This window comes from Cyanistes caeruleus, chromosome 1 (genome assembly GCF_971803275.1).
Source record: "Cyanistes caeruleus chromosome 1, bCyaCae1.hap1.1, whole genome shotgun sequence".
Classification (NCBI taxonomy): Eukaryota; Metazoa; Chordata; class Aves; order Passeriformes; family Paridae; genus Cyanistes; species Cyanistes caeruleus.
Genome location: NC_141701.1, coordinates 87,062,755 through 87,083,676, shown reverse-complemented (window position 1 = coordinate 87,083,676; position 20,922 = coordinate 87,062,755). Strand labels below are relative to the sequence as shown.

General features: G+C 43.1%; 1 protein-coding gene across 9 annotated transcripts in view; it reads right to left on the bottom strand.

The window, feature by feature from the left end:
- RREB1 (ras responsive element binding protein 1) overlaps positions 1-20,922 on the bottom strand; it is a 138,270-nt gene that overhangs the window by 26,411 nt on the left and 90,937 nt on the right. For all 9 annotated transcript variants that reach the window (XM_086901021.1, XM_086901039.1, XM_086901080.1 and 6 more), the window contains 2 exons: positions 10,012-10,156; positions 8,730-8,869 (listed from right to left, as the gene is read on the bottom strand). In XM_086901021.1, the coding sequence (XP_086757147.1) occupies positions 8,730-8,869; positions 10,012-10,156 (285 nt within the window). The remainder of the gene's footprint in view (positions 1-8,729; positions 8,870-10,011; positions 10,157-20,922) is intronic.

Below are 20,922 nucleotides of genomic sequence, written 5' to 3'. Positions count from 1 at the left end.
GTTGCTCTCATGAGCAAAGAAATTCCTATGCTGACCTAAAAATAATACATCTGGGTAGAAGATGGGTGATTCCCTGCTGATGACTCATGTCCACACCGGTGGTGGGAGCAGGCTCCCAGCCTCCACACTGGCAGGGTCCAGCTGCAGGGCTGCAGAGCTTGACAAGGAGGGGAAGATGGAGAAAGGATGGTTTTAAACACAAGGACTTTCACCACCTGTGAAAGAAAATCTAACAGGTTACAGATATATTCCCCTTTAGGAAAGGATTCCTTTGCTTCTCTTTCACTTCTTCTGGGGCAAGGCAAAGTGAGAAAGATGAGAAACAGCCAACTGGTTTTCTGCTCCTGTGCAACCCCACCCATGTCAAGACACTCATCTCCTTTTGGATTAAAAAAAACCCAAAAAACAACCCTTCCTGGCCTCCACACCCAGGGCCTTGGGAATTGACATCCAACAGCCGCATTAATCTCTCCCATTTGCTGCAGATGAGTGATGGAAAAGCAGCAGTGCTGCGAGCCCCTTTCCTGGCTCCCTCCTAGCGATCCCTCTGGATCCTCCTGCTGTCCTGCAGTGCCCATTCCTGCCTCCCTCCCCCGCAGCTGCACAGCGTGCCTGACCCCGAAGGACCCGCTGCTCTGCCATCTCGACCTCGCCCACCGCTGTGGGGCTGTGCTGGAACCGCAAGCAGCGCCAGGAGCCAACTCCCTGCCAGCTGCAGAGGCTCCCCTCCCCTTCCCTGGAGCCTAAGGGGACGGACACAGCCGGCTACATGTTCAGTGCATGCTGCTTCACATTGCAGGCTCGACAAAGGAGGCGCCTTTCTTTTAACTTTTCCCCCCTTCCACCAACCCCAGTGGCCACCTGATTTTGTTGGCGATGTGTTCCCTCACTCTCTTTAATCCCCTCTCTCAGAGCAGCCACCCTTGGGTGCAGCCAGTGCTGAACCCCCTGCACCAGCCCTTCTATTAATAGAGGGATGCACAGCGTTATGTACATTCCTGCGGCTGCACTGTGGTCCAGGCAGAAAAGTATCGTGTAGGAGCCAGGACAGACCCGATATAAACCAGGGTGATGTTGTGCTTCAGAAATTTGTCAGCATGCAGCAGAGCCAGTGTCAGCACCAGTGACTCCCACCGTCAGAGTAACTCCAGTGAAATGAACTGCTGTAAGGTTTAATAAAAAGGCACGAGCCATGCTGTGTCATGTTTTAACCTCCTTTGTGCGTGAGCAAAGAAAAATGAGCAGAAACTTCTTCCCAACACTTTAATGAATTGCATTTACCAGCAACACTTCAACAGTGTCAGCATTAAACACCTCTGCCCTGGTGAAACAGTAGCTTAGTCCGCCATTTACTTCAATGGAATTAACATGCAACTAAGACAAAATAATAGGAAAATAAGAGATGGCCTGCAGACACTCACACAAAGTAGTCATTTTCTCATAATGACTTTTTTTACTTCATAGAAGTCAGAGTTTTAAAACACAGAAGTGTCAACAAATTGGCTGGACAGAATCACAGAGGAAGAGCTGAAGATCAACTTAAATAACAATGAAAGGTTTAATAGTTATGGCAAATATATCTGGGGGGGGAAAAAAACTGACCAGAATAGTCCTCTACAGCTACCAAAATTAAAAGCTGCACAGCATCCAGAATAACAGTGGTTATTTGTGCATACCAACTCAAGTGAACCTTCTGGTGTTCTTTCAAAGTAAGAAATGAAAAGCTCTTCCTGTCATTCCTAACACATCTTTCAAATATGGAAGCCAAGTACCTCTGTAATTTTAAATTTAATAGCAGGAGTTAAAAAAGAAATCTGTGTGTCTATCATGTTAAAAAAACACCAGTACTTTTCATGAGTAACATAAGGATAAATACATCTCCGGGGATTTCTCTACCCTATAGGAATCCACTGATCACAACAGGGCTCACATATAGGCACAGCTGAATCTGGATTGCAGTCCCTTACCCGTATCTACACATTTGCAGGTTAAGATATGCTCAGCATGCAGACATGACTGCCAACACACTGAGCAGCACCAAGCACTTTGAGAGAGCTTGCGAATAAACAAATCCTGCTCCTTAGGATTAGGCAGGCGTGCTAATAACCTATTTTGGCTCAGCCCCTCTTCTCTCCTGCATGTCCTTTTACAAGCAGCTTTCCTCTACAGTCAGCTTTGCATTTACCCACTTTCTATTCTGGCAGCCAAGCTAAGATATTCAACACCATGTGACACATCACACAGTTTCACATGAGAGCATCACTCCCTGGGTCCATTCACCAGCCAGTATTTTTATCCGGCTGCTCTGGATTCCCAGTTTCCTCACACAATGAGCTCCCTGATGTGAGCTGACCACTTCTAGGCCAGTGCTGCTCTTCAGATGTTTCCCAGCTCTCTTTTCTGAACAGAAACTTCAGAAAGCACGTAACGTGCAGTTCTGTTCTGCTTTTGCAAGACAACCCACTGATTCTACTTCTCCATTTGCTCAGTAAAAGGATGCATTCACCAGCTTGCTTGCATACCCTCTCCTCTGCCTCACCAAGAATTGCATTGTACCATAGCATATTTCTGGTCATAGCATTTACCAGAGCTGGACTTCATCATCATCAGCTGTCTCATGGAATTGCTCCTACACTGAAAATGCTGCCAGCAAGAGATTAGGAGTTGGTTCCTAGTTTCTATCAGCAAGACATTGAGCAAACAGCTTGAGAGCAGAGCAAAGCAGAGCAGGAGAGTCAGCTGAATTGGCAGTGTCACAGCACTGCCCCCTGTCACCTCCATCTTTGGCTGTAACAAGTTTTGTAGCATTAACTGTGTTAGTAACTCCAGAGCAGTTTGTACCTAAACTGTCCTTGCTGGTACAATCTCAGTGACTAAAAAAGGAAACACTGCACCCAAAATGTAGTATGCCAGAAGCAGAGTTCAAGGAGGTCCATGAACATGTCTATGCTGGAGTGCTCTCCATCCCTCTCAACAACTGCGTATGATACAACAACCTCAGAATTATCCATCTTCATTAAAAGAACACAGCGTTTCTTATTTTGAAATGCTAACAAGGAATGAGGCTATGTGCACATCAACAGTTGTGACAGAGAGAAAAAGTAGTCTATAACCTCACAATGCTGAATGAAGATGACATGTCACTCATCCTTCAAGTTGCTTCCAGTAACAGCAGTGTCAGCTACTGGGAAGAAGCTTCCCCTCCCCACCATGAACCCGTAGTTCTGTCTCACAGTAAAATTAATTGCAAACAACATCTAGTTTTCAAACATCTTCACTCCTGCAAGTTTGTAGCATCACTAACACCCTCTTCCCACAAAAGGCTTGCAACATCTATACAGCAGTGTGCTTCAGAATAAGGAAGCAAGAAAGATTATTCCCTACTATATAAGGAGAGAACAGATAGAAAGTGAATTCCTAAACTTGCTGAGATAGGCATTCGCAAAAACGGGAATGATACCTAAGGGTCTTTTTCTGGCTGTTTTCTTTTTTTTTCCTTTTAGCATTCAGTTCAATGTACTTTTACATGATCACACTACTGCTCTGAAAACAACCTAATATTGTACTAGTCTTTTCTATTGATTCTAATGACTGAAATAATCTCCATACATTTTCAATCTCCATTCGTTTCTTTTTTTCACCATTTTATCTCCCTAAATCCAGTGTGCAGAATTGCCTTGAAGAACAGTAGCTAGGCAATAAACATACCATATTCTAAGTAGCTAGTATCTTTTTCACCTAAAACCTACTTCCTCTTGTGACTTAAATGGGGCTACTCATGCACATTGTCTAAAATGATTTAAGACTGGGACATAGGTCCAGGTACCTGGCAGCATCCCACCATAAAGTGAAGAATGTGGGTGTGCTGGCAAAGGGGGAAACCTGGTGACCAGCCCACCTGAATTGCAAGCTGCATGTGACAGATATCTTCAATTTACCCACAAAGTCCAGAAGACCATTCCTATGGCATTTGAGTCGTCCACTCCATGTTGGTGAAGTCAGGTAACACCAAGAAACATTGATAGCATTTTCCACCCATGAGTGTTTTCAAAAACAAGACCTCACAGTGGTTACCCTGGCAAAACTAGAGGCAGACGACCACAGATCCTAATGGTCAGAGACTCCTAAGACTCATCCTTCCAGGGCCTGAGTTCTTCTGTTGCTGTGCCTATTACTGACCTGTGACCTGTTCAAAACAGTAGCTTTCCATGGCAGTGTTCAGCCTCTTTCAGCAGAACTTGGGCAAGCTGTTTTGAAGAACAAGGTAGGCTGTGAACAGCTTTTGGTTTACTTTGTTTGGAGGTTTTACAGAAGCACATAACCCTGAGGGAAGAGTACTGCTTTTGTTGTCCTTGTGAAAATATAGCCAGGATTTTCAAGTTACAAAGCTTAATATATTACTGTATCACTGTTTGGACAGGCTCTGTAGAAGGTCAAAAAACCTAATCTCCCCTGAATCCATTCATGGCAACAGGCATTTACTGGTTTTGGTCACCACGTCAGCTCAGTGACATTGGCAGAGTGACTTTCACACTTCAATGTCTACTTATTTCTTGTATCTTACAAAAATATAGCAAAACCAAATCTTGTAACTGGAGGCAATGCCACACTGAACCAAATGTGGTCAGAAAGCCTCATCATGTTCATTGAAGTCTCATAATAAGCCTCATTCATGTTCATTTTACCACATTCAAACTGCACAACTATCCTTGCTGGGAAATTATACTGGAATGAGTCTAAGAAAGGAGGTAACTGCAACACCATCACCAGCTCCCTCCTCCTCTCCTTGGGAAGATACTCAGACACAAGAGGCAGCATAAATGTCTCTTTGCTGATGTGAGGAAGGTAAAATTAAAAATACTTTAGCTCTTGGTACAGCATACTGCACTGACCTTCCTGGAGGAGAAGAGGAAATATAAAGGGTATGCTCTGGCTACAGTGAAATCCGACAGAGGAATTTTATATTTCATGTACTTTTTTTCTAAAGCCACACATTTTAACTTTAAGCCTGTTCCACTGTATTTGCCAAAGGAAAGAGGAGAAACCCAGCACAGCATCTGGAGAGGTTTCTCCCTGGGAAATCCTCACATCTCCTGGGCTTACACTACTGATGTTGCTCAGAGCTGTCAGGTGACCTTTACAAGCACGGTTTCACGTTTGACAGCAACCCTGCGCCACAAAAGTTTCCAGAGAAACTCCCCTGCTCTGTGAGGTTTCTCATTTTCCCTATTGGCTGTGCAGGGTTTCAGCTCTCTGCTAATTATATCAACACTCAGATACATCAACACTCAGATACAAACTCACCAAAATAGACAGTGTCCTGAGGCCCCAGCTGCAGGGAGGCAGACTTCTTTAAATAATCCAGGTGGAGAGGCCAAGCGGGTCAGAAAGTGCCCCTGGGCCATCTCCCACTGCTAATGGGCATTGCAGACAACCTTGCCGGGACCAGCTCATGTCATTAATTAGGGTGCAGGACCCAGGGCTTCAAAGGGACAGAGATTGACCAGGGGGTGTAATGCCATGAAGGAGATGCAGTGCCACAGCCCATTGTCAACGAGACAAAGGGCCCTATTATTGCTCGCAAGACTAGGGCAGTTCTTACCGTAATTAGGAGACAAAGATGCATGATTTAGGATTTTACATAATCAAGAGATACTCTCCCAAGCGGGAGCCTCTCTCACACAATCAGTGGATTAAGTATTGTTTATTCTGCTGCAAGTAAACAATGAGGTGCTCCCTGCTTGGGATTTTACATGAAAAAGCAGTTCTGGGCAAGACAAGGGGGAGTGTCTTTTCATCTGACTTTAAACAGCTAACCCTGTGATTTAAAGTTGTTCATTTGACAGTATCTGGAAGGGTGATGGCCCACCCTGTATATTAGCTGCTCACATAGGGCTGCCAGACAACCTTACCTTTTCTGCTACTTAGCAGAGGGTGGCCTGGACAGACAGACAGCTCTGGGGACAAGACGCTGTATTTACACAGCAGCACTGAAATGGCAGGATTAAAGGACCACAGGGAAGCCAGGCAGAATCTCCTGCCCACCCTGGCACCTAGCCACTGCTGTGGATACATCTCTGAAGGGAGGCTGGTGCCACCATCAAGGCAGTGCACACTTGGTGCACTGCTTCAGAGCCAGTTTGCAATCCTTTTCATAGGAACTAGGGGAGCAAAAATGAATTGGATGTTTGAGACCTGTGCCCTTACAACGAAAGGCCTTGGCTAGGCAGATTGATCTAGGCAGACTGAGCATCACTTATTTTTGATCATGACAAAACAATCTATGCTGGGCTACTGCCTACTGCAGTAGCTCCAAACGAACCACCAGACCCCGAGTATCTGACTCTGGGATACACATCCCAAACCTTCCTCACAGGTCCTCATCAAGTGACTCTGTTTTTACAATATGGGCAATAAAAGGAGACTGCAGGTGTTACAATCCCTGCCCTTTGCTCACAACACAGTTACTGCGCTTTTTTGTTTGTTTGAACTTTAACAAGAGTTATTTCCCCATGTCTTCTACAATAAAGCAACAACAGGATTTGATGAAAGCCTTCTAACATTCTGCAGTTTGCTTCCTGACACAAGTACACCCATATACACCGGTCTCCTGCTCTACTACTCTAGCAAAATATTCTCTTTTCTTCATCTCTTTCACTCAAAAAAACAGCCTTAAGCCTCATGAAAAGGACTTCAGTCACTTGTACTCAGGAGTGAGAATGGCATGCTACATTCTCTGTGTCTTGCTGAATCCTACAAACAGTATTGCAGAACCCTGGGAACCAGGGGATTACAGCCCCTGCTGGCCAAGGATTTTAACCCATTTCGTTTGGGATGAAAGAGTCACTTTAACAGCAGTCCAAACTACTCTGCTTACTATAGAGTTTTCTGTTAGGTTGGCCCAGGCAGACAGTGTCATTTGACTTGTCAAGACTAGGATAGAAGGTGTGGCTAAAACCAGATGGGTAGGGTGAATTGCACTTTAATATATTAACTGTCCAGAGAGGACCACATCTTTCTTGTCCTGTCTTCACTGACACAACTTAAATAGCTGAGGGAAATACCTGACAAAACCCCCTTACTATCACCTAGACAATTCTATAAAGATAAGCACCCCATCACTACTCTTAAATCATACCCATGGAGCTTGTCAACTGTGACTTTGATTTAGGGACACATTTTAGTCTTTGCTGCTCAATAGAATCAAGGGTAGCAAAATCCATTTCAGGGGAATATTATCCCAGAGCAAGTCTAACACTAGAGCAAGAGCTGCATAAAGAGGAAAAGCATGTTTGCACAGCCACTGTGTCTTACTGCCTTGCCACAGCAGACAGCAAAGCTGCCAAGCTAGGAGGATATGTATTCCATTTTATCCATATCCATCATTCAAAGCAAGAAAATCCACCTCTCGACTCAGGTCCATGGAATATAACTTTGTAAAGAGGTCATATATTCAGAGAAGCTTCAAAATGAGGGTAATGCCAGGATAAACCTAATATGTCAGCCACTTTCTCTAAAGTATGAAGTGTAAGGCAAAATTGTTCCAGCCTCCATTTTGTGGGGGTTGCAGTGCTCTTACTGGAGAACAACTGTTTCAGCTTTGATCTATAATGAAAAGTTACCTAATTTACTTCAGAAACAGCAAAGTATGTTTAATTAACTACTATTGAATGGACCAAGCTTTCAACCCCTTTCCCCAGTAACTGCAACATTAACAATGCCTTTAAAAAGTATTTTACATGTATTTACCAAGGTTTTGTAATTAAAAAGGGAAAAATTGATAGAATGAATCCCATTTAATACAATGGGATGCCTCTGCTCCATGCCATTCGATTAAGAACCTTTATCCAGGAGTGAGTGTTGACACTTAAAGATGCTGAATTCTTCACCCTTCCAAAATGATCATTAGAGACCAATGTCCCAAAATAATTTTAAAATATTGACAAGCTTCTGCAAATGGACAATCTCCTTTCCTAAAGTAGCAGCTTTTCTACATGTTTCAACTAGACTTGAAAAATTTCTTTTATATCTTCATGTATCTGGCTCTACATTTTTCTATGGTAAAAAACAGGAAATAAAACAGTTTCAGGAGTCCCAGAGGCAATTACTTGATTCAAAACACAACATTAAAGCACCTTCCCGAACAATTAATAAATAATTTTTCCTTGTTAAAACAAGCTCATTTAAGCCAAAATCCACATCATTCCCTAACCTCAAAAGGCAGAAAAGCATAAAACACTTTATTGGAAGTTGGAAACCAGAAACTTATCTACCTTCACTAACTCCAGTGACTGAAAAACCCTTTCTATCCAGCTGCTGCCTTCTCCACAAACAGAATTATTTCATAGGATGATGCCTGAATACTTTTATGAAGTTTTTTGCATTAAGTTTTAAGCATTTTCAGTTTATCCTGTTAAAATTTTGCAATGTTGGTATTTCACAGTTTTATATAACAGTGATAGGTTTCAAGGGGAGGAAGAGGGGCTTTAATTTTTTCTAAAAACATTTCCAGCTATTAACTGGCAAGATTTCCTGTATTTGCAAAAAATAATAGAATTAAGCCCTACAGCACCCTGGTGACACAAGATGAGGCAAAACATTTAAAAATCTGCTCAAGACCACAAAGGGGGGCAATTAACAGCGCAGGGGGCTGAGGGGCTCCTGCCCCTCCCCAGCAGGCTTCTTCAGGCCATCTGGTGACCAGAGACACTCTGGGTACTATGTCTTACCTCAATGAATTATCTGGATGTGTCTCCATGTGGGATTCCAGCCCATACTTGCAAAAAAAGTCTTTGAAACACACTGGACAATGATAAACTTCATCGTCAGCCCTCTTATCCCCTTCACCGGAATGGCCATCCTCGACAACCTTCAGAAAAAGGGAAAAAAAAACCTCACTAGACCAACTTGAAAGCAACAAAACAAACTAGCAATCCATTCAAAGTCTTTCTCTTACAAAAAGTTGCAGGCTTCATGTGTAACCTTGCTGCAAGCAAACACAAAGGACTCATTCCTCAGGAGAGAGGGTAAGCGACAGAGCCTCAGCACATGTGTAAGAACATGCATGACAGAAAAGGAGGCTCCGTAGGAGATAAGAGTGTGCAGCTGAGTCACACATCTATCAGTTCTAATGAGGAACTGTGATTTGAAGAACTTATAAACTCATGTGTTTATATACCACTGAACTAGCATTCCTCCCCCTTTAGAAAGCCAGGGGAGCTGTCAGCTTAAATTATTTATGTCACTGAGATACTGCCAACTGCTAAGTCAAGTGGTTCAGGGAGAAGCAATGAACTTCTGCATTTTTTCTATACTTCTCTTCTGATTAGAGGGAGAAAAGCATGCACAGAGCAAGGGATACTGTGCTAAATGGAACTGCTACTAGCTTGCCATTTAGAGATAGAAAGAGGAAAGAATTAAGTTTGGCAGACACCATACATTTTGTACAAATGACTGAAATGTGTTAAAATATTTCATAAACAAAGCCCTAATGGAAACGTCTAGCCTTCAAATAAATATTTTCTGGTCATTCTTGCAACTCCAGTAAGGCAGGATTTTGCTTCTGTGAAAGGGAAATATACTGTAGATTTTTTTCCCTCCAGATCTAGACAAAAGCAGACTTTAGCTGCTGCTTTGGAAGTAACCATTGTTTTTTTAAAAGTTTAAATCACCATCCTCCAAGAATACTACAAAATAAATGGGGGGGGGGGGAAAGCTAGAGGAAAAGCTGCAGTAGCAAAAGAATAGCACATCTTGTTGTCATCCAACAATAATTATTTATAAATCCTAAGAAAATTCAAAAACTTAAACAAGAGTTTTAAAAATTTAATTATTTCAATCTCTGAAATTAGAAATTAATTTTCAATCTCAGACAACTGTGTTGGCTACACAGGATAAGCATGGCAACTCATATGCAGAGCTGTAACACGTCTACGCTGACTGCACAAACCAAACAGCTGACAATTTAGGAAGTAACCAGGAACATCTTTTGCTTCATGCCCTGTAAAGAACCTTTTTTGCAGGTGTTCTGTCCTCTCTGTCCAGCTCAGCATCGTGACTGAACTTCCGTTTCGAAGACAATCGCCTGCGCTTCAGTGGCGAGGGGGGAGTGGTGCTTGCTGTGCTGTTTGGATCCTTCTCATGAATCTTCATGTGCCTGAGCAGGAGGGGGAAGAAGACACTGTCAGCAGGCAAATCCAAGGCGGGAAGTCAAATGTAAATTTTAATGCCAACACCACTTCTAAGGTTGGCCTTTAAAGGATACCACCAGAGATCCCATAAACTGACCTGAACTTCGGAAAAACAGCTGGGGCATGATCCAACACAGGACCTTTGCAGTGCCTGGGCCTGTGAGGGGCTGCAGCAGGGAGCCCACAAGCTTTCGCCCATGTCCCAAGTCAAAGTATGACACTTGCTCTGCTAACATCTATTTACATCAGCACCACGACCATTCCCATCATCCACGAGGTCCTGGTTCTGCCTAAACCTGCTCAGCAATCCATATACCCACCCCCTCTGTCTTGTGGCAGTCTGGTAAGCAAAAGCCTGCAGCTTAGAATCCACTTCTCTCAGTTGCAAAATGCACCTCATCTTCAACTGGCTCTCTGTATAGAAGTTGACACAGTATATGCCAACACCAGAGCAACATTTGTTAAATATATTCGTTTTCTTCTCATCCTTAACACAATGGTGGACCCCAACATCAAATTTCAAGCGCAGCTTTGAAGTCAGGATTATTTGGTCTCACTGTTACAGTGCACTAGGGATGGCTTGCAAAACTCTGTACTGCCAAGGCATGTTAACAAACCTGCTTTCCCAGGAAAACAACTATTTCTTGTCACAAAGACACAGGAAAAGGGAAAGGGACAGAATTACTTAGGAAGCAATCTCGTTAACATCTGTTTACCTGACCCACTTGCCTCTTGGTTTTCTGTATCTGCAACCTGAGGAAGACACAGTTGTCTAGCTCCCTTTAGTTAGATGGAAAGTATTGCTGCCATGCTTCTTCTTCTGACAACTCAAAGCTCACATTTAATTTATTTTTCTTTTCAAGGTGGGGCCCTTAGCCTCACTTCAGATTTATATTGCCATTGAAAAATAAATCAAATGTATGCTCCTAGGGAGTTGCCATTTATCCATATGACTGACTTCAAAGAAACACAATGGAGTCAATATTAATGACACTTGGACAAATCTTTCAGAAGTCACAGTCACAACTCAGCTCAGGACAGTGCCATTTAACATGACAGCACACTATCATGCTCTAACATGAGAGAATGTTGTAATGCAGACAAGTCTTGCACGTCCTCATAACTGCTTTGGTGTTATGACATAAAAATCTGTTTTAGTTTTGGATGCCAAGGGAATGATGCTTCGAGACAACACACTGGACCAAACTGACCCACAGCAGACTCCACTAGAGCTGCTGGGAAGACTGTCTCATCACACAATGTTTTTTTTAACATTTCCTTTCACAATTCCAGAAGCTTTAAAAGAAATGAAGGCATCTAAATCACTGTCTCAAACTATAGCCTGTCTCAAACTGCAGGGTGTTGTGCAGGAACAGCCTCATGCCAAAAGCACCACAGGTATCAGGACAGATGCAAGATTAATATGGCTGTTTAGCTGCTGTCTGCTTTCAGCATCCATCAAGGCTGAGGCTGCTTGGAGGATCAGGTACACCAGGAAAAAGCCTGTTGTTTCCCCACATTCCCAGTAACTCCCACTGGTCACACGAATGGTGGACAGACACTGGTGACACCCGTCAGTCACATCTATGTGCAGATGCACCCAGCAGATTGGATACTTCATGGAAATGCTGCTGAAATTTTCGGACCTTTTTCCCTGCCAATCACCCACATGGGAGGAGAAGAAATGCTGAATGTCTGAGCATTTGGCTCTCTCCAGGTTTGACAGAAGCCAGAGAAAACCCGGAGTGCTGACACAGCATACAGAGTGCTGTGCACTCCCCTGCCTTGGCCCTCTGGTAGCTCTGGCATCACAGGCACCAAAGCAACTGATTTAGCCACATGAATCCAGAGCTACCTTGTCTCACAAAATCTGCAGGAAGGCACCTACAGATACTCTGCTGCCTCGTTTTCTTTAATCTTGGGATTTTTTCCCCTGTGACACTGATCTAACTTCTTGTTTTAGCTAGAGCTTCTTTCATGGGTGATAAAACAACAGCATGAGCTGCAGTTGTCTGTATTCACACAAGAATAAGGGAGAAGAAAACAGTTATTTGTTCAAGGTCCACAATGATAGAAGATAAAATTCAGAAAGCATCTTGGAACAAAAAATCAAAATATTCAACTGCACAGGCACAGCAAAACCTGGAAGGTCGATTCTTTGTCTATGCTTTTATTATTTATTTTTGGTAAAAAACTATTTTCCAGTTTCAGTGATCTCTTGAAAGTAAGGACAGAGGCTTTTGCTGTGCCTGTCTGTCCCTGCACCCCAGGCACTCATACATGGCCTGACTGCTTAAGCCTCTGGCAGCTCAGCTGAAGCACAGCTAACTCTACCTGGCCAGTTACTTTTCAGATAGCTAGGGAGCAAAACCAGTCAAACTAAATCACGTTCATCCAGAAAACAAGCAACAAAAAAACTGCTACATGGTGGGAATGGGACATTTTCTTCCCATTTTCTTTTGAAGCCTCTTTCCAACCATTCACAAGCATGCACAACTGTTCAGCAGCTACGTATGCAAAACAGCTTCCTCAGGGCTAAGTTCTTTCTTCCTGCTGTTTTTCCACCTGTTGAACTGTGCTTGTTTTGATGGAGATGGCTCCTGCTTGAGGAGGGTGTGATGGCACATTCACAGCACACCAACAGGAAAAACCCTTGGGACCTCCAGGTTAGTGCCAGCCCAACCTGGCACCTCTGCCTGGCATGACTTAATGCATGCAAACACACTGGCTCCTGCAAGTCCCAAAAGCAGCTCAGCTGTGCTTGCAGTGTCAGGTATGCCAGTAAGGTAGGGCTTGCTAACATGGGTACAGCACCCCAGTGATGGGGGCTTTGCTGTGTCTGGTGTCAGTCATGGGCTGCCCCAATTGCCTGCAGTTCTCATTCATGCAACATGTGTGCTTTTGCCATGTCCTAAAAGTCACAGCAGAATCCATACCACAGCAAGGATTGTGGTGATCTCTTCATGTTTTAGTTTCACATATTTGAAAGGAAGCAGCCTAAGCTATTGAGCTATAAACAGGAAGACACCCTGACTGCACCTTTGACTTTTACTGGGTAGGTCAAACATCACAGCCGCTGTGATAGCTCTATGCATGTGATCATTTAGGGAAAAAATGGAAAATTCTGAAAGCAAAGCAGCAGGTTCCAGAGTTCTCAAGGAGAGTCACAACCTGCCCACATTACAGCCAGCAGGTTGCTCCTTTGGCAGGTTCAGCAAGTTTCACTGCATCAAATTTAGGGTGGAGAGGAAAAAGATTACTAGAGCTACAGCCCAAGATAAGCGGGAAGATAAGGCCAAGAAGTACAAAGGATAGACACAATCTTCATCTCTCTCTTTTACTTTGCAACATGGATGTCATTCTGCCTCCAGACAACACTTATCACCCAACATGGGTTGAACTTCAGTAGATGCCAAGTCACATCCACAACCTTTCTTTTAAACACTCCCTCCACCGAGGCTTCTTCTACTTAAAAAGTTTCCTAACCATAATTAAGAGGGGGGGGGGGGAAAGTATTTGTGTTGCCTTACTCCTTTAGAAGAGTTTGCCTTGATTAGATCTTACATGTAACACTGAAAATGTTCAACCTCATTGTTTAGACTGCCAAGATATAAGGAGAACAGGAACAAAGCTGTGCTCTGAAGTTATTTACCTTTTGTGACTATAACAACATATTTTGGCCTGACAACACTGGCATACTTGGAATGCAAAAGACAGGCTCATAAGTCAGGCTGGCTTTCAGCATCTTACAGTGATAAAGAAAAAGGATATGACATTAATCAGTTCCAAAAAATAAACACTCAACACTTTAAGTGAAAATGTAGCTAAAAAAAAAAATAAATAAGGGCAAAATAAGGACATGCACACAAATGCTCATATTCAGTTCCAGATGCAAGTTACAATAACATGTGCCAGCAGCTTTAAAGTGACCACTACTGCAGCTCAGGAGACATCCAGAACCACAGTGGATGAAAACTTGGATTTCTTTTTCTAAATTAAATCAATGAACTGTGACTCTGAGCCATTCTACAGAGCAATCAGAGTACACCAGACAAGCTCAGGAAGGTACAGAGCCCTGAAAACTGCACCTCATAGTCTTCCCAGCATGCATGCAAGTACACATACACTTGGGACAGTGCTGAGGGTGGAACACTAAAATCCAACCATGATACACACCGGGAAGGAAGGAGATTAAAAACTTGAGCTTTGTATTAGGGAGGAGTCATTTACACTGAGTGCTAGCTAGCCTCAATTAACCTCTCAAAGTGGTGGAATTCTATTTAAAATTAGACCAGAGAAAGAACCAGAAAAATTTGCAAAAAATAAATAAAAAATTAAACTAAGAGGAAACTAAGTCTTTTCCAAACATGGTCTGATCCACCTCTGAACTAAACTCTTAATACTTAAGAACTGCTATGCAAAAGAAAAGGAAATACCTTGCTATATACTATGCTTTCCACAGCACAGCTGTATGAGAAAAAGCTCTCCTCATAATCTCTTCCCTCCCCCTCACACAAAGAATTTCACAGGTGAGCCAAGAGGATCCAACTGTGCTAGGACTGTGTGCCAGTCCGCCCTCCCAACAAAGTCACATTTTTTCAAGTGCTTGACTGCCTTTCATTCCATCCTCCCCCTAAGAATCACCTTCTACTTCCCCTCTTCTGCCACAACTTTCCTCTCCCCTCTCAGGGTCACATGAGCAGGATGACTAAGATGATACTGCACAAGAATTCCCCTGGCTTCTTTCCCTTTTTTTTTTTTTTTTTTTTTTTTTTTCCCTTTTTTAAGACAAATGGGAAGAAAATTTTCCAGCCCCACACTGTAATGCAGAGCATGATTTCAGGAGGTTGACTATTCTACTAAAACAGCAGCAAGTGAATATATTGCTATTTCACATTGAAGATGAGATTTCTGTAGTAATAGGCAAATGCAGAACTCAAGTACCTTTTTCCTTTTTCTCTTGTGGATGGTGTTGGGAACCACGTCTATGGGAGATGACTCATGGGGAGGGCAGGGGAGCATGTGTCCTGCTGAAGTGACATGCAGCTCCTGCTGGTCACATCCCAGTCTTTACCACATCTCTAAAAAGGGCTGATGTATTTTCTTAATGCCAAGGGGATTTGCATATTGATCGTATAAGCTTTCTGGAGGTCTCAAAACAGGGCAGCCTACAGCTTCAATGCCAAAACCAGAACGTGGGCAGGTTTTGACTGGCTGGCTCAAGGCTAGAATAAGCAGCCAAAGCATCCTGAAGGAGGCAAATGCAAGATGCAGCTGCTTCTGGCTCTGGGTCCCACTGAATTATGAACAAAACCAGGAGCTTCTGCTTTGCATACAGATAACCTGATCAGCACCACTTTGGATCTTGGATAGAAATCATCCCTCAGCATGCGTGGGAATCCCTCACCTCTTAATTCTGGGGAGAAAAAAAAGTACACTGTAGCTGCACCTTGAGTTACCATGCCTCCTGATGTGCTTCAGGTCCCAAAGAAAAAAGGCCCATCTGGCTTGGAGGCCCAGCCTAAAGGAAGGTATGGAACAAAAGGGTGCATTTGCAGTCCCTGAGCAGGGTTCAGGGTTAAGCCTCTCCCTTAGGACTATGGCAGCACAAGCACTGCTGGCTTTCAGTCAAGAGAGGTTTATGCCAGGTAGGTCTGATTAGAAGGAGCAGCATGTCCAGAGGGGGAGCAGCAAGCAATTTCACTGAGGCCTGGTTGGGAAAGTCCCAACATCTAAATCAAGATTAATTATTGAGCACAGAATCCAGTGTATGTATAAACACCCTCCTCCTCTCTCACGTCTGTGGAAACGTGGTGGGGAGGCCAATGAATCCGGGCATTATCAGTCCAGAGAGATCATCTGACACTATCAAGTTCAGGTTCTGGCTTCATATCCCACATATTATTATAAGTTTCTCCACTTTACCACTAGATGTACCCTATACTCTACTGTACTGCATATAATTATTCCTCATCTCCCTCGTGATTTCTAGGCAGTTTGGTATCAAAACCAAGTGGAAAATCCTCATACATCTGATGCTTATCTGAAGACAAGGAAGCCACACATCCAATCATTCAAATCAAAGACAAAGAATAAAAATCAGTGCTTTCCATCCTTCACCTTGTTTACAGTACACTTTGTTTTTTGCCTTTCAACAAGAAGAATTGGTCAAGTTCCCAAGCTAGTCTGGGAAGGACTGAGCTGGTCAGTACAATTTAGCTGATGCAATTGCTTTATGTCTTTCACTGTTTTGTGTCTCAAGATCTTTCACATACATTGCTCCTCCCAAATAACAGTAAACAAACTCCAAAGAATCCATTTTAAACCCCCTTTTCCATATTTAATAAAAAAGAAAAAAGTCCAGCCTTCAGAACATGACTAAACATCTCTGATCAGACAAATACAGTCTGCTTTGTTAAATCTTTGACTTAGTGCCATGGTATCAGAACAAACAAGAGTGAGTGCAGGATGCATCCAAGACAGGTTGAAATTTGGACCATGATGTACTTCAGGCCTCATGAAATGGAAAATATCTCATAAAGAAAGAGAAGACAGCCTTTAAAATTACACTCCTTTTAGATATTTTTATGTCACATTATCTTTGTCACTGTTTCTTGTTTCATTCTTCTTAAAAAATGATACTTCAGGCTAAGTTGTCTGGAAATGTAGGAAAACACAGGGAACTTCTCTTCAAAGCTCCTGCCATTTGATGCATACAGGAAGTAAATCCTAAACAGAGAGAAAGTGAAGCAGCAGTATTTTTAGGAACAATCGTTCAAAACCCTGCTGCTAAGTCCCTCCTTAAGAGTCTCCTAATTATGCCTGAAACTTAAGTCAAAAGTGCAGTAACATTATGCCCTTGGTTGAAAGAGTTTAGTCAGTTGTTTGTTTGTTAAAACATGTAGAGAATCTGCATTGACAATGCATTTCCAGTGTTAATTACCAACATCACCCACTTAAGAGCAATCCACTCAGCCCTTGCCAGTTGTAATCACAGGAACCAAAAAAGATGTATGTAATTTTGCAAATCAGACATGATCTGTACTAGGACAAGTTTCTGTTTGTCTTTGGCTTAATATTTGTATCCTCAAAAAAAAAAAAACCCAAAAATGGCCCAAAAAGTTCTCAGACACACACCCATTCTTTGCAGCAAGTCATGAGACAAAATCCCAAACACCTGGGAAACTCCCTCTTACAACTGCAGAGCGATCTCTAAACAAATTCCAAGCACCCCCATATATTCTAGTGGTAGCCAGCATGGGACAGACAGAAGGAAGCTGAGCAGCAAGGTCTCTGTGACTACTCTGGCAGGTAAGTCATTGCAGCACATGCAGGGAAAGGGTAGGGTGGGGCGAACAGGTCCCAGGAAGGATCAGATTGGGGCGCCCCGACCCGTTTCAGGCACATGTCTGCAAGCAGGCCAGCCAGAGATCCTCATGGCAGCCAGGCACTGCCATCCTGCCGGCACAGCGGCACACCTCGTTATCCTCATGGAGTCTCCAGCGCTTCTTCGCACTGTCTGCCAAGGCTAACGTGGCCCTGGGGAGCCTCCCCATACAGCAGCATGCGGTGGCATCCCCCAGGTGCCACACAGACATGCCCTCAGCACCTTCCCCGGCTCAGAGCGGCTGCCGCAGTGCCTGGCTCCCGGCACAGTGAGATTCTCCAGGCAGACAGCATCACTGGAATGACACAAGTGCCATTATTCGGGTCCACCAAAACAGGCTGGGTGTGCTAAGACTGAAAAAGCCACCAGTGATTAAATTCAAATGACAGATTTCAAATCTCTTTTCAGTGCTACCGGGACAGTCTGCAACGTTAGCCAGTGCCACACAGCTTCGAATAAATACATGATACCTAAGGATATATAATACACACACATGCACACAGAGCATTCTATATTTTTATCCTAGAGAAAAATTTTGCTTTGCTGTGAATAAAGGCAAGTTGTAAGCATGAGTGAGAGGAAAGGCAATGCTCTACAAATCCAACGAAGGGGGTGTACCACTTCTGAATAATTATGCTGTATTCACATTTAAACAACTACTTGCTACACAGACTCAGCAAGTTCAAACAGGCTGAAATTGATACAACTGCATTCCCAGCTTGGCTCAAAGTTTCTCTTATTCCCTAACAGCAACGTTGTCAGAACACCTCAAAGAAAAAAAGGGAGACAAATATTTGCCTGATGATGCTGTGACAGGGAAGTGATTCAAACCATGCTTCCAAACCAAAGCTTCCCAAAGGACTACAGAAGAAAGCAGTTTGCATCACCCCTGGAATAAGGGAGAGCAAAGAGAAGGAAATGCAGTGTGAGCTTCCTAGTACCACTTCACCAAGCTGTCACACACAGTTTACACTATGTTCAGAGCAGACCTAAATTAACAATGCCAAATACTGCAAGAAGACTTCTAAGCTGTAAGAAACTTTTTTATGGGACAATTAAACAAGATCTTTTTCTCAAGTCACCGTAGTTCCTTAAGCTTAAAGAAAAAAGTGTATTAACAACAGTAAAATTAGGCACAAGTAATATTTTTTGAAGTGTACCAAAAATCTGGCCTGGGCCATTCTGAACTGTTTCCTTCAATCTTTTTGGAGATTTGTGGTTTTCTGGCATGTCCTTTAGTTACCACACTATATAACCTTATTCAGTTACTTTGCTGCTGACATTTCAGGAAACTTTATGTCTAAAGAAAACAAGTATTATTAGAAGATAAAGACAATTAAGGCCATTTTAAATTTTAGTAACAGGGGGAAAAGAGGAGAGAGAAGGAAAGAGAAAATTAGATAAAAGTATATCACAACAGGAAAAAGGTTTATCCTAAAGAGCAAACACAGTCGAAGAAGTCCTAGGTATGTCCTGCCTCCCCTCCAGAACCACACCCCTTTCCTAACCAAGCAAACATAAGCCTCAGCTACTTCCCAGAATCAGGCAAAGCCCTGTTGCTGTTGGTTCCTTCTCACACTCCTCTGTTGAGCAATCCTGATGGCAGAGCACAGAACAACTTGCTGCGTCACAGAGCTCAAGAAGGAAAAAACATACAGCCACAGCACTGCTGGGGACGCTGCGCAGATGGAGCCGAGTATCTCTCCCTAACACACACACGCACAAATGCGCACACACACACGCACACATGCAAGGAAGCTGCACGAGATAAGGGAAGCACATCTTCCTTAAAAGCAGGGTCTCCACGTTACCCCGGTATCAGCAGCCACCAAGTATCTCAAGAGGCAAGGAAGTAAAAGGTTATCACTGCACACACACAAACTGCAAACTTCCCAGCGCTGAGGACGGCATCCTAGCAAAAGCATTTTCACGTGCTCAGCCCATTTCCTCTCCTGTTCCTGAACATGTGGTCCTCCTTCCTTACAGCATTCCCTTGCTGAGAAGAGAAGCACTAAGAAGAAGTTTCACATCTTGTTAGACGTCTGTTTAGTCAAACTGGAAACAAAATTCCCTGCATGACCTGTGCTACTTTACAAGAGTTTGGGAACTTTAGCCCTCAAGTGGAATTCATTCAGTCCGTGAACTATTGTCACCTTACTCTCTCTCCCCTCTGTCTGAAACTGTCAAAAAAGCTACCCCTGAAGTGTCCTGGTGTAAAAAATGAGCCACAAAGAAATTGTACACCTTCTCTGTTTCAAGGTATCTTTTCCACATGAGTCAGCACTGGAAAGCTGACTGAGGATTTACAAAAAAATCACTGAGAGTGTTTAGCGAACTTCAGCTAAGAGACCAGCCTGAAGAACTTGGCATATCTACAGATATCCTCAAGTAACAGAAAGCAGTATTTGTATATTGTGTGCTATTTAGGAGTTGTATAATGGCACTACTACTTTAAAGACTGTGTCTTTGCCTAAGCTGTGTACATCATGCATATGACCATCGTGGCTCAACAACCAAAGTGAAAGGATCTGACTAAGTCCAAATGATAAGATTCCCCTCGTTTTTTAATTTATTTTTTTTTTAAACAGCTACAAAAGCTTTCCCCAATCTAGCTGTCAATCTATTGTTATGGAATAGCCTATTTTTAAAAGAGGGGAGGAAAGAAAGAGGAAAAAACTTGCTGACCCTGAGGGGGGAGGAAGGGGGGTATGTTCTACCATTTGCTGGTTCCAGCATGCTGAACTAGAACAGGTTGAGCAGGTTATATACTGGGGGGAAAAAAAGGTAAAGCTGGAAGACATACATTGAAGGTGGAGTGACAGCAACCACAAATGCAGTTTATGATAGACTTTTTCCTCATTCTTGTGGGTACTTTGCCCAGGAATCTTTTCAGAGGATAAGAGGACAGGGAATACATGTTCATAGGAGAAGTGATGCAAGTATTTCTGATGTGCATGCACAACAGGCTAAACAAAGATTACTTTAACATACAAACTGTCTCAGCAAACTTTCTCACCACCAGCATTTTCTACACAGAATCAGCCAACTGAAATACAAGCTACAAGACAAATCACCAACCAAAAAGTGAACAAAACAACATGTTATTTGTTAACCTTGAGAGCTAACATGTCCAGAGGAATCACATGTCAGGTTTATGGCAGAGGACTAAAAGCACCTCAACTCCTCACAAAGACCACGTGGATTTTCTAAGTGCTTGCTAAGTTAAAGCTTGTATTTATTTTGTAGCTCTTCAAGGTGAGAAGGGGAGGAAACATCCCTGAGAATACTAGACCTTCAGAGGAGGTGATATTCCTGAAAGGGTACTTATGTGGAAAGATCAAGGTC